This window comes from Acipenser ruthenus, chromosome 26 (assembly GCF_902713425.1).
Source record: "Acipenser ruthenus chromosome 26, fAciRut3.2 maternal haplotype, whole genome shotgun sequence".
Lineage (NCBI taxonomy): Eukaryota > Metazoa > Chordata > Actinopteri > Acipenseriformes > Acipenseridae > Acipenser > Acipenser ruthenus.
In genome coordinates, this window is record NC_081214.1 from 1,795,001 (window position 1) to 1,814,814 (window position 19,814).

A 19,814-nucleotide genomic window follows, 5' to 3' on the forward strand; every position below is an offset into this window, starting at 1 on the left:
GACAGTGGTGCTGCAGAAACGAGGTCTGAGTAGCGGGCTGTTCTGGCTCCTGAAATGTGATTGGTTGCTGGTTTCTCTTTTAATGAAAGATCGAGAGGTAAGAGGTTTCCTATCCTGCTGTCAGTCCGCTCGCTCGTCGCTGTATTTCTATTTAAAGCAGATATTTAGCACTGGGAAACTAAAATGGGTTCTCTCTCATGTTACAAATTCTTACTGACTGGTCTAATTAGCACATGTTCCTGCCAGAGAGATGAATTTTTTTTTTTCTTGAAAATCCTTCACAAGCTAATGCTTTTAGCACTCCCAGTGGAGGGCTGCTGGGAGAAACTAGCGCAAACGAAGGACGCTCATTAACGACACGGGGATTGCTTGAAGGAAGCTTGTTCTGTTCGGAACAGCAGGGTCTAGAACCTAAGTGTTCTAGATCTCGTTCCAGGTGTTCCAGGTGGGGGCAGTTCAGGCAATGCATTCTGGTACTTGTAGTTCTGCAAGGTGCCTAAATACATTGGAATGTGAGTTGAACGGAGCTGTCCCTGTGAACTGCATTTTAAGGTTCTATCAATGCTATTCTTCTATAAATTCATTGTGTTTCTAAAACTTGTAAAAGGCATCAAATTTCTCAGGTTTGTGGCAGGGCAGCTGTGGAGTGCAAACTGAATAAAAAACATTAAAAGAAACTCATCCTCCAGCTTCTGATCTGAAGCTGGCTTGCTGTATTTGTGATGATGTGAGTCAGCTAGGGGTTTAGTTCAGCGTGATGTGACCCACTGAGTCATCTGCATTCAGATCAGTGTGTGTTATTTAGCCCTCTGTGTCACTGCACAAACACAGCCTCCATTGCACAGATGTACCCATATTTAAGATAACTGTCTCGTCTGAGTTGCATTGACCCGTGTGGGATTTTGTTGCGATTTGGTTCGCTCTGTAATCCCCTGGCTGCAGCAGGCAGTGTTAGAAATGTTAGAACCAACACCTGTTTAAATCTGCTTCAGAAATGAGAGGTACGCAGCATTAGATATGAAGCACATATTGCAGAAATGACATTGCACACAGAGTGAAATTACTTCAGGAGCAATCCCCCATCTGATTGATGTATAATGTGGATACAGATCTCAAAACAACTGCACGGTGCAGCACATTTCATGAGGGTGATCTCCTTGCTTTAATCACAGCGGGGGCCCTCACTGCAGTGATCCGACACCCTGGTGTTAAACTGCTGCTTCCCTCCTTCCATTTCATTCTCTCTCTCTGATGAGGGAAGCTCGTACGCACTGCAGGCTCATAAAGACACAAGCAGTCCTCTCTGGTTGCCTTCACACTGATGTGCAGGGATCCTCTGCAAACACATTTTACTCCATGTTACTCAACGCCTCCGGTCTGTGCTATTTTCTGTGGCTCCTTTGCTCTCTCCGTAAGACAAGTTTTATCCCAATGGCATCTAGAATTCTGCAGCTCGGCCCACGCAGTAGAAAGCTTGGAGACTTGACCCACGTGAACAGAAACACAGATGTCCCAAGAGAAAGTGTTTAACCACTAATCTCTCTTACGCATGCACACACACACACACACCTATTCTATACCTGCTCTACAACCAACATCAGGAACCAGATTTGAACCGCTGTCTTCAGGGAGAGAAGGCCATGGGATTAGCCCACTGCACCACCAGCTCCCACAGGAAAAGTGCTGGTTCACATTATATATAAAGTCAATTAACTAATTCTTTGAAAGTAAAGGAAGGAATCAGGTGGATTTGAACCCAGTCCCCCACGCAGAAACAGCACTGCATGCTAATGAATTACCGCATTGTGCCGCCTCACTTCCATGAAAGAGCTTCCCTTTTCATTGAATATAAGGTCAAAAAACCTTATATTTGAAAATACAGGAATCAACTACCACCCCACCCAATGAGAAACAGCACAGCGTTTCACTGAATTAACACACTGCACCAAGAGAAAAGCTAGCTCACCTGCTGCATTCACCCCGTTTACTTTTTTTTTTTTCAATTGTTTTACTGATCAGTAACATTTTTAAAAAGGCAGTTTCGAAAGAGTGGTTTGAACGGTAGTTCTCTGCCGCTGCTGCTGCCCCATGACGCGTAATTGGAATGCAGTATCTGTGAATGCAATAGCAGTGTTGTTAAGTGCTGGGGTGGCGCACAGACAGATCTTTACAAACAAGTACACCGGCGTTGTCTCCAAAACACAACAGGGAAAAAGAACACAACTTTTGTTGATGGAACAGGGAAAAGCCCTCCTCGTTCTCTCTAGGTTTGCACTAAACAACTGAAACTCCGAATTTAGAATTAGAAGCGCGTCATATTTCAAACTGTAAGCTGGCTTGGCATGGCTATGAAATCATTTGATTTGATAAGGTATGTGATCTGGGCTTTCAACAATTATTATTATTACCAAAAAATTTAAAACTCTGCAGCTTTAAATGTCGCTCGCCCGACCCGGATTGTGGTGACATCACTAAGGTGTCTGTGTTTGCGTTGGGCTCCTCGGTACCGTGCAGAACCGTGTCTTTGTAGCGTTGTGGTCTTGGCTTTGCCCAGTGTTGCTGAGGAGGGGCGGTGCTTCTGCAAAGACGAGCACGATCCGCTCTCTCTCCGCTCATTCCGCGGACAGACCTGCGCTCGGCTTGCTGAGTCTTATTCAGCTCCAGCATCGCCTGCATTCTTCTAGAAGGTTACAAATCCAGCACAGTCTAAGTGTTTTTTTGTTTTAATTTTTTTATATAAACATAAACAATAAATAGCCGACTTTGAAATCGAGAATCCGCAAGTAGCTTTCGGCAGGAAAAGTGTTTTTACATTACTGTTTATCACACAGCAGCAGCCGGTGCAGATTTCGCAAACATCCACTTCTTTACGGTAAGAGCATTTTACAATTCTGTACGCATGAAGTATAAGGTACTGTAGTTAAAGTCCCACAGATACATTTATAATTGAAATAATAATTGAATCTGTTGTGCACGTATACGTGCATCACTAATAATAATAATAATAATAATTAATAATAATAATAATAATAATGATAATGGAGAATAATATGATTTCAGATCGCTTCGTTTTGTTATTGCACGGTGGGTTTCATGCACATTATTATTATAATAGAACCAGTTTTATAAGCATTACAATGCTCGTAATGCATTGATACAGCGTGGCCTTCATATACTTTCAACTTGTGGAACCGAGGTTAAAAAACACAACGTGAGGCAGTGACGTGAATACAACGTCACAATGGAAGGAATCCACGGCACTGCCACGCACCCGTGCAGGTCACCTGGGAGAGGAAATCCATTGCGGTGTTCGAACTTAATCCGCTCTAATGTTAGGGATGCTGGAGAGTGCGGGGTAACCAACTCAAAACAGAGAAGGGGACAGCACCAACGTTTTACGAGTTTGAATGTGATCATGAAGGCATTTCATTGCCCTGGATCTGTCTGGTAGAGTCTCTCCAGCTGTAATACACACAGCATCAGATGCTTCCATTCTGTGACAGCTGGACAGCTCTCTCCTATCCATTATTCAAAGGATTCACCTTTTTAGTATCAAAGAACAATAGCTTAAGACAATGCTAACATTATTAACTGTGTTTGAATGGTAAGAAACCACACTACAGTACAATGGATTTGCAGTGTCTCTTGTGCCTGTTCAACATGAATGCATGTGCAGTGAGTTATAATGAGCAGATGCTTGCTCCACTGTATATTGAATGGGAGGAATCGAAGAGAAAAGCTTGAGTTGCTTTCTATAGTGTGTGACTCGCCTGCCCTCATTAACAGCACTTTACATTAGAGCTCTGACAGGGTGAATCTGCCATGCTGGTGACAATGAACGCACTGTGTGCCAAATTAAAACGGCACATTCCAAAAAATACATGATTTTTTATTTATGGTAATGCAGTTTTTTTCACATACAGATCCTTTTTTTATATAAACATGTATGTGTTTTTTAGACTAGTGATTTTTTAAATTCTGTAATTAGGAAAATCAGTTGCCAGGTTTGATTTTTATTAAATTTAAAAGCTCAAGCAGCAGTGAAGAACACGCTGGGTTACCTGCCAATACAGATCTAGACTTCACTGCCTTTCCATTCTGAACTAAACAGTCAAAGCAGAGAATTGTGAAATTCTGGAACCAACTCCCCAGTAATGTTGTTGAAGCTGACACCCTGGGATCCTTCAAGAAGCTGCTTGATGAGATTCTGGGATCAATAACCTACTAACAACCAAACGAGCAAGATGGGCTGAATGGCCTCCTCTCGTTTGGAAGCTTTCTTATGTTCTTATGTAATAAGGCTCTTTGAAGCTGTATCTTTGAGAGCCGATCCCCCGAGCTCTGTTGAAATGTGTTACAGGCATCTGATTGCTTAGGCTAATTGCTGATGGCAATATATTCAGAAAACTATGAGAGAGCATTTCCTCAGGGCACTGTGAATACCTGAATGTCCTGACTGTGCAGATTAACAGGTTGATGTAACCATGCCCACTTTAATTAATTATTCATGAGCTGCTTCTCCTCAGCCTCAGGTGAAAGTCGCTAGGAAGCAGGTTTCTACACGGATCCTCTCCCTGTGGTGTTGCATCAATGTATTATCTTTAGAAGGATGAGGCAACCAAGCAAAGAAATACACTGGAAGCAAAACAGGATCATAGATTTAAAAATAAAATAAAAAAAGACAACAAGCTTAGTCCTTGCATAGTAACAGTTTTACAGCCTGTCTACCTGTCTCAAGCCATTACAACACAATAAGCGACAAACACATTAAAAGAGTGACAAATGATTCTTAATAGGTTACAATTTAGACCTCGGAATGCAGACCTCATTTAACAAATTACAGGGTGATTTGAATAAGCTGTGGCTGGATAGCGGTCGCTGTAGGTTTGTTTTTTTCTAGGCACAGTATTTCTCTTAAAGTTTGGTGTTTGTTCGAAGTGCTCGTCGAGTTCAGAAGCAGTGAATTCTGGAGCTCACACAAACAAAACCAAATACTTCTTTCGTAAAACAGTGTGTCCATTCTGCACGCAACTCCTAAAAGTATTCAATATGAATCAAAGGTCTCCCCAGTAATGTTGTTGAAGTCGACACCCTGGGATCCTTCAAGAAGCTGCTTGATGAGATTCTGGGATCAATAAGCTACTAACAACCAAACGAGGAAGATGGGCTGAGTGGCCTCCTCTCGTTTGGAAACTTTCTTATGCTCTTATCAAGTAAGAGATACATCAGGGCGTGGCTCAGCAATCACTGAGCAGCTATTGGACTCACAGCTGGGTTAACAGCCTGGTTAAAGCATTAGGGTGAGACAGGGGCTCCCACATGAAACGAGTTCTGGAGCTCTCAGCTTTCCTTCTGCTGAGCGGCTCTCCAGCCCATCCACTTTCCAGCAATCCTGCCACCATTAACAGCGCAAGACCAAAACCGAAGCCAAGAAACAAAGGATCTAAAACCCGTCGCTCTGAAACGCTTAACCCTGAGAACATCACAGATGCATCTCTCAAATGGTATTTTGCATTGTATTCAAAATGAGAATAAAAAGGGGGGCGATCCTGCAGACTAAACCGGATTAATGAGCGGCTGAAAGGATGATAACGCCACGCGAGGGATCCGAGTGGGGCAGACAGGCAGCACACATACTGGAGTGTATTCCTGGATTGAAGCTGCTGCTGTGTGGCACATCCTCTCCATGGAAACGAGGAATGAGTCAGCTGGCTGCTGCGCGAGCACAGAAGAATTCACACAACTCTTTGAAACGGGTGCGTTTGCTGCTGAACCGCTGTACCCCTGGGGTATTCACCTGCTTCTGCTGCGGACGTATACCTTATGTTCCTGTACCGCAGTGCCCTATAGTGCGCGTTGACAGAGCGGATATAAAAACGAGCAGCGAGATTGATCCGGCAGCGTCCTGTGCAGTTACACACATTCCCCTGTGCCCCGGCGCAACATGTTCTGTAATAATGTGTTTGTGCACACAGGGACAGGGATTGAAATGCGTGCGAGTCGAACTTGCACAGCACTTCAAGCAGCCAGCTGAATTAAAGAACATCTGCGCTTTATCATTTTTAATTAAATCTCCGGTGTGTCTACAGTGTAAAACCTGCACTGTCTGCATGGAGAGTCTTCTCTCCATCCCTGTATAATAATGTAATGCGGGGGTGTTCATACATTGCCTGCATGTTATTGATCTTGTTCGTGTGCTCAGCCTGGGACTGCAATGGAGTAGATCAAGGACTTAAGTTAAGCAGATGAAAGCCTGACTCGGGGATATGTTAAAGGCATTCTCCCCGGCACGTCCATTCGAGAGGGGTGCTGACAGCTCGAGGGCCACTCTGTGAGGAACGAGCAGCGCGGTATTGCTTACAATACAAGTCTGTGCCAAAACGCAGAGCCTCCCGGGCCTGCAGGCCTGTGTAAATAGCTGTCTAGAGCCGCTGCAGTGACAGCTCAGCACTTTCGAATGAACGGCTACCTTTTGCTTGGCTAGAGGGTTTGCGGTTCACTCATCACCGCAGCTCAAAAGGGCTCTGTTTCCATGAGTAATTGAATGGTCTTCTGCAGCCTCTGTGTTTGCAGTGTAGGGCTGCACAGGTTTCATACAAACACAATGCAATACAGTACCCAGAAACGCAGACCAGAGTAACCTCATATCTGAGATTCTGGGCTTTGTATATGAAATGGATTAAAAAAAGACTAGAAGGAGGGATGTAACACAGGTTAATGAGGAGCAGCATGTAGGTCTGCTTCTGTTTAAATCAGGGCTGTCCTATCCTGGTCCTGGAGGGCCATTGCACTGCAGGTTTAACAGGTAAAATGAGATTGTGAATGACTTCAGGGTCTGGGTGGAGGTTTCATTGATTCAATTCAGTGATTTAGAACAGGGCTGGAAGGGACAACTGGCCACCGCTGGTTTAGCTGGTTTGATTTGTCAACACTGATTAGAGTTTTCGGCTTTTATGAAGAGACTCAATGACTATTTCTTAACTCTGTTGTATGTCGTCAGCAGGACCGACTCATTGACTTTTCAGAATTGTCCTGGGAGAAAGGCGTGGGCATTGCAGGATCTAATGGCTTCTTTTCCTTATTGTTTTTATTATTCAAAGTAGTCGTGCGTTTGATAAGGGGTGGGGGGTCTCCTGTGGTATTTAAACAAGCCTGGGGGTCCTGCAGTACGGACTGTCAATTCAACGCGACGAGGCAAAACACGAGCAAGGAGATAAAGACACGTCAAATAAAGAAAGCTGTCAAGACGACGGGGCTGATGAAAGCCATGCATGATCACTGCTGGAGCCCGGGCCGAGGAGCTGGGGGTGGGATGATTCAGTCGTGGGTCTGGCAGAGCTGCGTATTTAAATATACAGTGAGCTGTGAGAATCCGTCACCAAAGCAGTATTGCTTGTATGCGACAATATATATATTACACATATAAATATATATTACACACACACACACACACACACACACACACACAAGTCCTTCATTTCAACAAGATGCTTCCGCAATTAACTGCCTGCAAAATCGATTTCTTACGCTGCAACACAAACTGGATGTGCCTGAATGGGAGCTTCTAATTCCAGTCTTCTGCCAGGCTTTTTTTTATTAGCTCTGCAGTAGAACTTCATGCTCCTTTCACGTGCAGAGAAATGTGTTGGCTCAAAAACAGCTTTGCAAATAAGACAAAAAAAAAATGGCAACTGGAAGCTGACTGCCCCTCGCTTTAGGCAGGGCCTCGTTATTTGAAAGGTAGAGCACCTGCCAGTCGCTTTAGGCAGGGCCTCGTTATTTGAAAAGTAGAGCACAGCACAGGATGCATGCAGGTGGTTTTGCAGTTCAGACGAGGGCCTTCCGTGACACCGTTAATCCACATCATGTGCTGGGGATTTGAGTTACGCTAGTCTTGAGCCAAAAGGATTTGTGTCGAACTGCATTTACAACACGCTGTCGTGCAGTGAACTGAGACCACTCTCCGTTTCAATTAGGACCTTGATTGAGCTCGTTCCTATGGGTGGTGGTCATGGAGCAATAGAATAGCCCTGAGCTGCAGTAGGTAAGCTGGTAAAATCAATCATTGCTGCTTTGTCTTTTTCAACAACGTGTACACCAACATATCGTGTTACTGTGCGACTCTCAGCTTCAGACAAACACAGGAGTGTCTTAACCAGTTACAGCATGTTCCCTTCAGGGCCAATATTGACATTGTGGATACACAGCAATACCACAGAGCTCAACTGATATTAAAACTGGTGAGTGAACAGAAACAAACCACAAGAGGATAATACAACAGAAATGTGTGTAAAGCCGAGTCACACTTCTATTTGAGGCGTCAAAATAAGGATTGCAAAGGTGATCAAATACTCGTTTACTGTGCCCAGTAGGTATGTTATTTTGGTACACACCCCCCCTGTAAATGTTATTAAAGAAGTATTTATTGCTGAGCTATAGCAGTGTCTCTACAGCTAAAACTACCTTTACGTGGGAATGTAAACAAAGTGGACTGGCAACTGAGCCTGGTAACTGAAGAAAAAATAAATGATTGTATATATAAAAAAGGACTTCATGTTTATCCTTTGGTATATTAGTAATACTATTACTTCTAATAATAATAATAATAATAATAATAATAATAATAGCAGCACTAACTTGAGCATAATCTTTGCACAGCTTAGCAGGTCTGGCCAGCAGTGCAGTCATGCCCAGCATGGGACTGGTCACATGACTGTGCAGGAATGCGTGCTCGCTTCCATCAGATTCAGGCTCTTTGCTTTCCTCAGGTGCGACAGCCCAGTCTGAACTTGCAAGGTCTATTAATAGTCTTTTTTTTTTTTTTTTTCTTGACTAAGGTGAGAGGATTTTTTTTTTGCCTAGGATGCTAGTTTACTTGTCAAATGGAAATATATGGTGTTAGAGGAACATTTGTAATCCTATGAAGAAATCCTTTTATTGCATCAGAAACTATTTTAAACGTGTTCCATCCGCAGCTCTTAATAAAAGGTGATCATTCTTTCAACATATCAGTTTCTCATTGTTTAAAAACCTATTGAAAGGCCGTGTATATCTTGACTGGAGGAGGGCTTCCAATCCAAAAGCTACTCCTATCAAAGCCGAAAGCACTCCTACGAGTCCTTCTTTCAAACATCTCTAAGCATTTTGTTTCCTCTTTTCATTCAGGATCAGTGATGTTGGTGAGGACGTAATCCCTTCACACCATCCCAAGAACCGGCTTACCTTGGAAAAGTACGATTCCTCCTGCTGGAAGATGATGGCTGCAGCGTGCTGAAGCAGGACGACCTCAGTCTCCCCCCGGTCCCACTCTCACTCTCACCCTCACTCTCTCTCAATGACTTCCCGGAGTCAAAGCTTCTTCCACCACCATCACCACCAGCAGCAGCAGCAACCGCACCGGAGCTCAGTGGTGCCCACGTCATTGCCCAGGCTGGTGCACGAGACCAGTGTGCTGGGGGGGATCGCGCAGATCACCCCCTCCCTCTTCCTGAGCCGTGGCAATGTGGCCTCCAACCGCAGCCTCCTGCTGTCCAAGGGCATCACCTGCGTGGTGAACGCCACCATCGAGCTGCCCAACTTCAACTGGCCCCACGTGGAGTACGTGAAGGTGCCCCTGGCCGACGTGCCCCACTCCCCCATCTCCCTGTACTTCGACAGCGTGGCTGACAAGATCCACAGCGTGGGGCGCAAGCGGGGGGCCGTGCTGGTGCACTGCGCCGCCGGGGTGAGCCGCTCCGCCACTCTCTGCCTGGCGTACCTCATGAAATACCACCGCATGTCGCTGGCTGAAGCCCACGCCTGGGTGAAGTCGCGGCGGCCCGTCATCCGCCCCAACGCTGGCTTCTGGAAGCAGCTCATCGAGTACGAGCGCAGACTGTTCGGCAGGAGCAGCGTCAAAATGGTGCCCACTCCCTACGGGGTCGTTCCCGACGTCTGCGAGAGGGGCCGCAGGAACCTGCCCCCCTACTGGGGCATTTAGAGGAGAGGAGAGGGGGACAGGGGTCGAGTGGAGTTCTCCCTTCAGCGGTTTCCAGGCCTACTGGAGCGTGAAGAGCAGTGGTTCTCGAATCCAGTTACCTTTTTTTTTTCCCCCCCTCAAAAGAGTTTGGTTTAAAAAAACAAACAAAACTAAAGCAGTAACAGCTTCTTGCTGCCCTGGGTTCCCCACCCCCTGAACATCCTGGGGCAAGCTTGGAACAGAGTTCCCTGCTCCCCTTAACCCTTGAGCTCTGCAATCCACAATCCTGATACCCCAAGAGTCTCTCCTCAATCCTACGCTAGCCTGGTCCTGGGAACCCAAAACACTGCAACCAACGCGTCCGTCTGTACAGAACAGGAGCAGAGGGGAGAGGCTGCAAGCTTTGCAGATTAATATTGTCGTACTGTGTGTCAAAACTAGTTGGAGGTGGTAATGATGTATCTGTGATCCACTAGGGGATCTTCTCTGTAATCTGATTTCGATGCTTTACCAGGGGGGAGGCGGCCAAATTCAGGCGGTGGGTCAAGTTGATACCAGACCGACCCCTGGGCAGCCAGTCTGTTTGGCTATAGTGTAACTGATATCAATTAAATTGCTGTGTATAAAACACAAGAGGAGTTTAAGAGTTTAGCGGTGATGTTTAGTTTGGGGTTAAGCTAGCATTTATCTTGTAGGCAAAGTGTCCTTAATAGATTAGCCATATGGGTGAACATATGTGCTGAAGTTTTTTTTTTTACATGTGCTTGGTCCAGTTCAATGCGCTATCATCTCATACACGCTCTCCACGAGGTGACCCCCCCCCCCGGGAAACAGTTTGGTGCACCGACTCCTCAGCCGTTATGAAGATTTCAATATTTTATAGATTCAATTTTCATAGCATTTTGTGGAGTTTGAGTCCACAGAATACCAGAATGGTTAAGAAAATGAACATGCATTTCCTAGATGTACTGTAAACAAAATACGTGATTAACGGAGCAGAAGATTAAAACACTATTTAGGGTGTAAGCACTCCCTACTTGCATATAACAACCACGATTATTTTACCGACAGCTGTGATAAATCACAGTGAGGGGCATTTTCAAGCAGCTTAACAGAGTTGCTCAAATCAAGATGTTTTAGATGTTGCAGCTGACTCTTCCCAAGGTTAAAAACGTCTTTAAAAATGTCACCTCGTACAAGCAGCCTTTTTATTCATGGCCTTAAAAACGGGAAAGGCTTATTAAGCACGTGCTGTGGAACGAGACGAAGAGCACAAACAATCCGAGGTCACTTATTGCAAAAGCAGAAAAGACGAGTGAAACCTCCGAGCCGTTAGCTTTGCATGGCTGAACGATGGGGGGGGTGGGTTTCGAAGCCCGTCTGTAAACCACAGAGATGTTGGATCCATTGTTCTGGACTGTCTCCGATTCAATCTTCAGCCTGGGATATCATCAATAACAAATAAGAAACCGGATCTACATGTTACTGGTTGTTTTGTCTTTAAAAAGTTACTTCATTGATAGAGTTTAGGTGCTAGATTAACATATGTAACACATAAAGCACTAATTAAAAAAAAAAAATTAAATAAAAGTTAATAGATTATTAAATTAATATATATAAATAAATGATTATCACTTCTGTCTAAAAGTTGTCTCCTGTTTTAATTTGCTCAGAGTTGAATAGTCAAGGTATAAACAGTTGGTGGTCAGACACCACTTCTATAATTATGACAACGCTTGGTTCTCTGTGTGCATGTACAGTTGTGTAAGGCTTTGCTGCTTGTATAAAATAGTCTTCTACAACACCTACAGTGTATGGCTGCTGTACCGTATGGACATCCATTTAAATGTATACAGAGACTGGGGATGTTACAATGCACAGTGTTGATGTTTACTCTCTGGGTCAGGTATGAAATCAGAAAGTACATTTAAAAGTTTAAAAACAGACTCCGAGCGCAGGGGAATTGGGGAAAGTAGAGAGTTAAATGAAACGTGTTTTAAGCCAGAAACCAACACGACCATCTGGAGTGATACGCAATGAAAACAGGAGAAGACGCACTTCATTACAAATCTGTCGACAGCAAATGAAAAGTACAGTTACCATGGTAACCGTCACCAAGGGCAGCGGGGATCTTAGCGATGATTATTAACAGCGATTCAGAAGAGCGTCACTACAATCAATTGGGTATCAGGCATCAAGGTACGCAGCCTGTAGAACAACAGCACAGCAATGCGCTGGTCTGTACAAACAGAAGGAGCAGGCGTGGGCAGTCGTGACACAGCGAACATGGGTCCCAGAAGGTAGTTCCTACACACCTCCAGAGAGACCTATAAAGATGTGTGTGCATGTTATATAACATCTTCATTAGGAGGCTCTTAGAACAAGCTATCATGGACAATCACAATCTGGGGAGTAAGAGGAGGTGTGTGTGCGCGTCTGTGTGTGAATCCATTTAAAAAGGATTCATACAGCAACCAGCTAATCAGAAGCAAAAGGAGGCTTGGACTGAGTCATAGCTTTTTTTTTTTTAGAAAGAAAATAGCTTGAGAAAACACAACCTCTTGTAAAACTATTCATATATTTGTAATTCTGTATTAAATTTATAGACACACATGCGGTGTAGCCGTCTAGTTTAGACAAAACAGCAGATGTCTATTTCATTGGAGTTTCTGGTTTTCCATAATCCATACTGTTTCTTGGCATGAAATACAAGAATCCACTAATACGATTCAGCTATAAATTATACATCTGCCACAGGATACTTTCAACCTGATTATTATTACCATCACTGAATAAGAAATACATTCTTGCTACTGCACTACAAGACAAGGTCACAGATGAGGCCTGGGTCAGTCTAATGAAGGAAGCTCTGAGAAGACACTGTTCGATAGATTTTGTGCTCCAATGTTAAACCCCCTGTGCTACTGTTTATAATTAAATCACCCATGGAGCACTCATTATAAACTCACACGCTCGCTAAACGAACGCATTACCCCGAGAGGCAACCTTGTGCCGGGTTCACTTACTAAGCAATTCCTTATAAATAAATAACAGGTCAGGGCTGAATTAATATGAGCCTTCTTAACTTCTCGCTCAGGAAATGTATCTAAGGGAAGCCTCAGTATAAAAATAAATACAAATGAGAAATAAACACCACACACACAGCCTTCACCCCCAGCCACCCGCCCTGAAGCTGCAGACAGCTTGTGATGTTTCCTTACCTTTTTAAATGCACAACACAGGGCCAAGCAAGGGGGGCTCCAGATAAATGCTGCTGGCCACGCTACAACAAACGACCCCACCTTCGACGCTTAACCACTTGTTAATAAGCAGCTACGAGAATGCAGTACAAGTGTTGATTATTAAAACAACCGGGCGCAGTTTATTAGAAGTGACTGAGCGGTTAGCAGAGGGGGAAACTTAAACAGGTCACTGCCACTGCAGTGCCAGCTCAGGAGTCTGACTACACTGTAGAGAATGTGCCATGAATGCACAGATAGGGAGTTAGACTGAGAGTTTCTAAGATCGTGATTACTTTCTGCTACCCTTAGGTGACAGAACACAGTAACCGGGGTTAATTGGTTTTACAAAGAAGATGGATGTCCTCGAAATGTATTCTTAGAAGCCTGTTGGGATGATAATGTCAGTCTCATCGCTTTGTAATGAAGTTAATACAAAAACCGGTAAATTAAAAGCAGAGCAGAGCAGAGCTAGACAGACCCTGAGAAGTCCCTCGTCCCACAAACCAGACTATTGAAACAGACAAAAAAAATATATATAACACACCCTGCGTTTACCATTTCCTTTCAGGAAATTAAAATGTGTTAGTTATGGAGATACAGTTAAAATCTTTGAATTAGCAATTTAGACTTCACAAAACCGCTCCTTCCTGTCACTCCTCACTAGGAGTCGAGAAGGACTTCAAAGCTGATAATTAAATACACTCATCTGCGAGGTCTTTTTCGAGAATCAATTTAGGAAACGGGAGATTTCTCATCTGTGCTGGGACGTGACTGACACACGCAGAGGCAGAGAGGCTGCAGATTAGTAGCACTGAGACCAGCTGGTGTGTTCTGCAGCAGGTAATCTGGGATCAAGCGCGTTGAACCTCAGGGAGGACCAGTATTTTCTTTTGGTCTTGTCTCTTCTAGATAGGTAACTTTTCGAAAGCCTGCATCTGCATAGTGCATCCTCTGTGTGGCATTACAGACATTACAGAAACGTATCATGAACTCCTACACAGAGTTTTCCAATTTAAGAAAAAGTCATGGTTTGTCGCATCAGCTTTAAAATTAAAAAATAAAAAGGTTTGAGCAAAAGTCATTGGATCTGTGCCTGAATCTAAACTACAGCACCGCTATAGCGACAGAACCCTAGCCAAGGAACCGCCTCAATTAGCAGCTGGCACTGAACTACAAGACAGCACAGACATTCACAGCTGCACAGGGATACACTGCTGAGAGCAGAACGACAGCCCTGTTACTGTCATCACAAGGCCTTGTGTTGCAATGCACTTCACAAACTGTGCATGAAAAGCATCATCATGCATGTCATCTTAACAGCGATAATTCAGACGTGTTCATGCAAGAGTAGGTTGATTACATGAGTAACTGGACCTGCAAACTGCAGACTCCGTCACAAAGCAATGTCCGAGACTTCCAAGGCTTTCATTCCAAAACCAGTTTATTAGTTTTCCCAACCCTGCTGATAAACAGAAATGTGGAACAGTGCACACAGATCTAGCAGTAGATACGAGTATATGGTGATGTACAGAAACTAGGCATACAGTACACAAATAAGGGCTATAGGTTTGTGTGTAATATCAGGGATGAAAGCGTTGAGAATTAGGGGTGCGCAGGTACCCCAAAACCCCCACAGATATGAATGCAATTGGGGCAATGTTAAATGACAGCAAAGTTTGAACTTCAGGGCAGGAGAAAGACTTTGTAAAAGCAACACAGTTTAGTGTACAAATAACACAGAATGCACCAAAAAGAAGGTTGATGATACTGCACCAGGGATAACAGCAGCCCTCCACACAAAATCACATTATATACGCACACAGAAACTACTTCTCTTCTGAGAACAGTCTAAACATTACAACAGAATGTCCCTTATCCTATTCCAGTTCACAGTTTTCACACACAAGAAATAAATAAATACGGCACTGCATTTAGAGATACCCAGATCTTAAATCTGGAAAAAAAAAAAAAGTGTGGAATTATAGCAACGTAAGATTTCACATAAAGGTCAATCAATTAACACAACACCACATATTCTTTGATAAATCAGTTCAGTATATTAGAATATTCTTTTTTTTTTCCATTGGTTTTTTGGTTTGTGTGGCTGAGGTTAGATTTGGTATCAACAAAGCCACAATAAATGAAGTTAATAATCCCTCATTGTGTTACAGCTGCTTAAATACACCTACTGAAAAGCTTCTTGGATGCATTTACATTCTTGTCTTTCATCAATATTTACCAAAAGTCAATTAAGTCACTTTTCCTCCCAAGACTATTTTGACCGTATTAAACTTTAAACACAATTCAAGGAGAGTAGAAAGATTTTGCAGTTTACTTCAACAACAAAAATAAAAAATGATCAAAATCTGATGCTCTAGTTTCAAGGCTAGTTTCTGATTCCTATTGCACAGCAGTTTCACCCACTCCAGGTTTTACTAGAAGCTTGATTAGCCACAGTATGTACAGGTAACAAAGCTCAGGTGGTGTCTTATTAAACTCACAGTAAAACCAGGGAATGGATCAAACTGCTATGCAATGGGAGTCCTATTTCCATCCTTCAGTCGGTAGGGGAATAACACTCATTACAATCTATTACTGTGTTCTCAAGCTCTGCTTTTGTGGCATTGGATAAACCTGTACTTTAACCCTTTCAATCCTGGCAGGACCTCAAGGTCCCAGTACATTAACATAAGCCCTGGGAAATGACGCTGGAACCTCATGGGACTCCTAGGTCCGAGTTAGTGTAGAAATAGATGGAAAAAAACCCATTTTGTCCCGTGCTCATGTATACGCAATATTTTAATTACACAACTTCATTTTGCATTCTTCAGCTCGACAAAATTCAGGACTGAAAGGGATAATGTCCTTTTAAATTCTTATTTTGGAATAAGTAGCAAATTAGAGAAATGATCATACCCTCGACCTTATGAGGAATAACACAAATGTGCCCATAGTCAAAAAACAAAACTAAAAAAAGACAACACTTGAGTACACTGGCCTAGGCAGTGGATAATGAGAGGGCAGGTGGGACGACAACAGAAAAGGAAAAAAAGAGCCTATATAAAAAAGCACTTTGCTCCAATTCCCAGCTTCTGTAATGAAGTCCTAAAACACAAGCTCTGGGAGGTTAATGGAAAGCAGTTGGTCTGAGCGATCGACGGAGACTTCACGTCCACAGCCTTGTGGTTTGGCTCTCCACAGGCCTCTGTCTAGGAGCTCTGCTGGTTGCCATGGCAGCAGCAGCTCAGAGCAGGTCAGGCAGGATGAGGCCTGGCGGTTTGGGCTCAACGCAGTTAATCCAGAAATTGGCACAGCTGGCGTGATACTGGTGACCCCCGTACATCAACTTGAAGCTGTCCGTTTCCGAGCTGAAAGCCTGGGGGGGGGGGGGGTAAAAATATGTTAGAAATCATTTACCGTGTTTAAAATTCCTTTACCGGGGTGAATTCAGGTCTAATCCACCCAACTTGTCAAGACCAGATAAATGTTTTAAATTTATGGAGAAAGTGGAAATCATCAGCACTTTTTTTTCTAAATTCAAACATTAAACCTGCAAACCTGAGATCTTCCCCCTAGACCTACTGGCTTAGAAATTCTTCTGGGGCTGTTGAGAGAAACGTTTATTCCTGCACGTCACAGCACCACTGACAGCACACAGATTGCTCCAGGTACCAGATTTTGGGTTAGTCCCTCTTCTACAGGGTCTTTCAGCATCAATTTAGGAAACAAGGGAGACTTTTCACCCGTGCTGGGAAGTGACTGACACGCGAAGAGGCAGAGAGGCTGCAGATTAGTAGCACTGAGACCAGCTGGTGTGTTCTGCAGCAGGTAATCTGGGATCAAGCACGTTGAACCTCAGGGAGGACCAGTATTTTGTTTTGGTCCTGTCTGTTCTAGATAACTTTTCGAAAGCACTAGCCTGCATCTGCATAGCACTTCCTCGGTATGGCATTAAAGAATTTCTCAGACATGTATTACGTAACTGACTCATGACTCATGATCTCCTACAGAGGGGGAAAAAAATTAGAATGCAAAAAAAAAATGGTAAGCAGAATGAATCATTCCATACAGAGCTCTGGCAAGTACTTATGAAGTGGGCAGGCTGTGAATTATTCTTTATATTCTGAGTAGGGAAGAATGTGGGACTGTAGGAGTCCAGGGATCATCCCATTCTTGTTTTAAGGGAGGGGGTTGGTTTTGTGGATGGGTCTTCACCCACATCCTTGAACTACTCCATTCATTCCTCTTCTGATCAGAGAAATAATCTGCCAAGGCTTGCATCTCACCGCGAGGGAAGGATAATGGAGAGAAAGCACAAGAGAAAGAGGTTTTCATCTCAGTGATTGCATGCAATTTACCCTTCAAAAGAGTCTGTGTTCCAGCGAAGGAACAACAGGTGTAAAAAAATCACAGAGCTGAAGATCTTGTTAAAGTAAATGACTGATAAGAAAAAAGGTCAGTCTAAAGACACTATTACAAATCAGCCATCCAGCTCCGGGAATCCTGATGGGCTGACCAGGAACAGTAAAGTAATAAAACAGCATAGCCCGTGGGTCAGAGATCATTTTTCTCATCCAAGTTTGTCTACAAAGGATTTTTGCTCTACAGCAGCTATTTATTTTCTCTGTTCTAAATATTGTAATGGGTTACTCAGAATAGATCTGAGTATCTGGCCCACAGTCGGAGTTATTGCTGCCTCTGTAGTACAGTCACTGTATTGAATACTGGCCGTCTCGTGTGTTATTGCTTACGCTCACAAACACGCAGTGCCTAGCTGGTCTTCAGTTGTTGCTGGCTGCAGGACATGTTGCAAACACCACATGTTTCTGTGCTCATGGCTCAAGGCAGATATGTAACTAACTAATTGACAAGCAGGGCCATTTTCCAGTTTGCTTTCTTCAAAAGGCTGGTACAATAAGATGTGACTATTAAAACAGAAAGAGAGACGTGGAGAGGGGGAGAGTGGGAGAGAGTGTTTGATTGCATAAGAGTGGAAACAGCAAGATGTGGATTATAGATTTATTTTAAGGACACCCAAATTTTAGAAGCCTCTCGGGATTGGTTGAAGCAGCTCAACACTGAACAAGTGAATTATTAACAGATCAAGAAGACTGGAACACCGCGAGAATCAAGTGGTTCTGAAATGGGGCAGCAGAACCACTTTCGGAACGTTAGAAATGATTCTTACATCATCTCCTATGAATACACACCGTTAAACAGTGGAATGTTGAGTCTCCAATCCTTCTCGCATTATCCGCTATGGGTTTATGCATAAAACACATGTACACGTCCAGCCCTCAGCTTGATAAGCTATTCAAGTGAGTATCAGAGCCCTAAGTCAGGCTGCAATTCCACACCACCTGCGCTACATGGTACAGCCCTGCTGAAGCACTATCTAAATCAATGACTGATTTCATTAGGAACGGATTGGCGTCTTTTTGTCTTGGCTTTTTATTTCGTATTTATTGGGCCAGAATTGCCTATTGAGCTGCTTCACTGATTGTGCACTGGACAAATTCCCAGCCCCGACACCAACAGGACGTCACCTTTAAAAAAAGAGCACGGAAATGCCATGTGTGTGGGGTTCTGAAGACCAGGCTTTTGGACTTGTATATTTTGTAAGATATCTATAGATACCAAAATAGAAGTGGATTACAGGGAAACACTGTGCGTTGCATGTGTGAAGTTGCAAGCACACTACTACTGCACAGGAACCACACACGTCATTTTTGTGCTCCTTTCTGTTCAGGAAAACGAGGCCCTGCCCCATTGCCAGTACTGATTAGAGGAAAGTGAAAGCGTGAGGGTCATTAGGTGCTGTTGACAGCTTCATACATTTTTAGGGGGTCGTTCCTTAGCTTTGTCTTCCTTCTGCAAAGCGTTTAAGACCAAGGTAAACAATGGCAAACCTGACGTCTACAAAGCAAAAGAACAGCAAAGGGTTAGAAACCATTTCTTACAGGACGCAAACAAACACCTTTACTGATCTGCCTCCACAGCTCTCATCTCATCGAGAAGCTATTCGTTGCCTTAGTAAGTAAAAAAAAAAAAAAAAATGTAAATCTTTTGAAGCCACTCTACAAGTTCAGCTAAGTATCGGGTTGCTGTAGTTATACAAAACATGACCTTTAAAAAGCGCCCAAGTTAAATGAAGGTTCTGAAAGGCAGGAGGAGAATCGAGAGCAGAGTTTTTGTTTTTTGTACCTTGCTCCTGGAGTCCACGCTGAGCAAGCAGACTCCGCAGGCCAGCTCCTTGGCGTTCTTGATCCCATGGCGCAGTATACAAGAGGAGAAGTCCAGGGAGCTCTCGTCAGGCTGAAAACAACAAGGGACGGGAAACTGTGAATCGAAGGAGCCGCGCCAACCCATCCCCCTGAACATCGCAGCCTCAAACTGCTTTAACAATGCAGGCTGTTCAGTCAGTTTGCATCTAACTGCATTGTTGTTGCAGCTGTCAAAAACAACATTTTTTTGCGTTTGTCATTGGTAGACAGGGGAGTTAAGAATTACGGATCTGTCTTATTGGAACAAATGGCTGGTCGGCCAAAAATAATGCACCCTTTTTCCTGAATAAATATCTTCAAAGCACACTAGCCCAAACGTGCTCCGTTTCC

General features: G+C 43.7%; 2 protein-coding genes across 10 annotated transcripts in view; one reads left to right on the forward strand and one right to left on the reverse strand.

Annotated features, from left to right (window-relative positions):
• The first annotated feature begins 2,352 nt into the window (after nt 1-2,352).
• LOC117430357 (dual specificity protein phosphatase 14-like) lies at nt 2,353-11,605 on the forward strand. 3 transcript variants are annotated; one of them, XM_059000542.1, is made up of 2 exons: nt 2,353-2,371; nt 9,166-11,605. In XM_059000542.1, the coding sequence occupies exon 2, from the start codon at nt 9,335-9,337 to the stop codon at nt 9,977-9,979; it is 645 nt and encodes a 214-aa protein (XP_058856525.1). In that variant the 5' UTR covers nt 2,353-2,371; nt 9,166-9,334; the 3' UTR covers nt 9,980-11,605. The 3 variants fall into 3 exon arrangements, with proteins under 3 accessions (XP_058856525.1, XP_034758558.2, XP_058856524.1); XM_034902667.2 differs by lacking the exon at nt 2,353-2,371 and adding an exon at nt 2,449-2,872; XM_059000541.1 differs by lacking the exon at nt 2,353-2,371 and adding an exon at nt 7,983-8,044.
• A 3,018-nt stretch (nt 11,606-14,623) lies between these two features.
• The window catches only part of LOC117429303 (synergin gamma), a 31,033-nt gene continuing 25,842 nt past the window's right edge, over nt 14,624-19,814 (reverse strand). For 5 of the 7 annotated variants that reach the window (XM_059000532.1, XM_059000536.1, XM_059000535.1 and 2 more), the window contains 3 exons: nt 19,405-19,515; nt 19,036-19,116; nt 14,624-16,576 (listed from right to left, as the gene is read on the reverse strand). In XM_059000532.1, the coding sequence (XP_058856515.1) occupies nt 16,445-16,576; nt 19,036-19,116; nt 19,405-19,515 (324 nt within the window). In that variant the 3' untranslated portion in view covers nt 14,624-16,444. The remainder of the gene's footprint in view (nt 16,577-19,035; nt 19,117-19,404; nt 19,516-19,814) is intronic. The other 2 variants (XM_059000537.1, XM_059000533.1) reach the window with 1 other exon arrangement.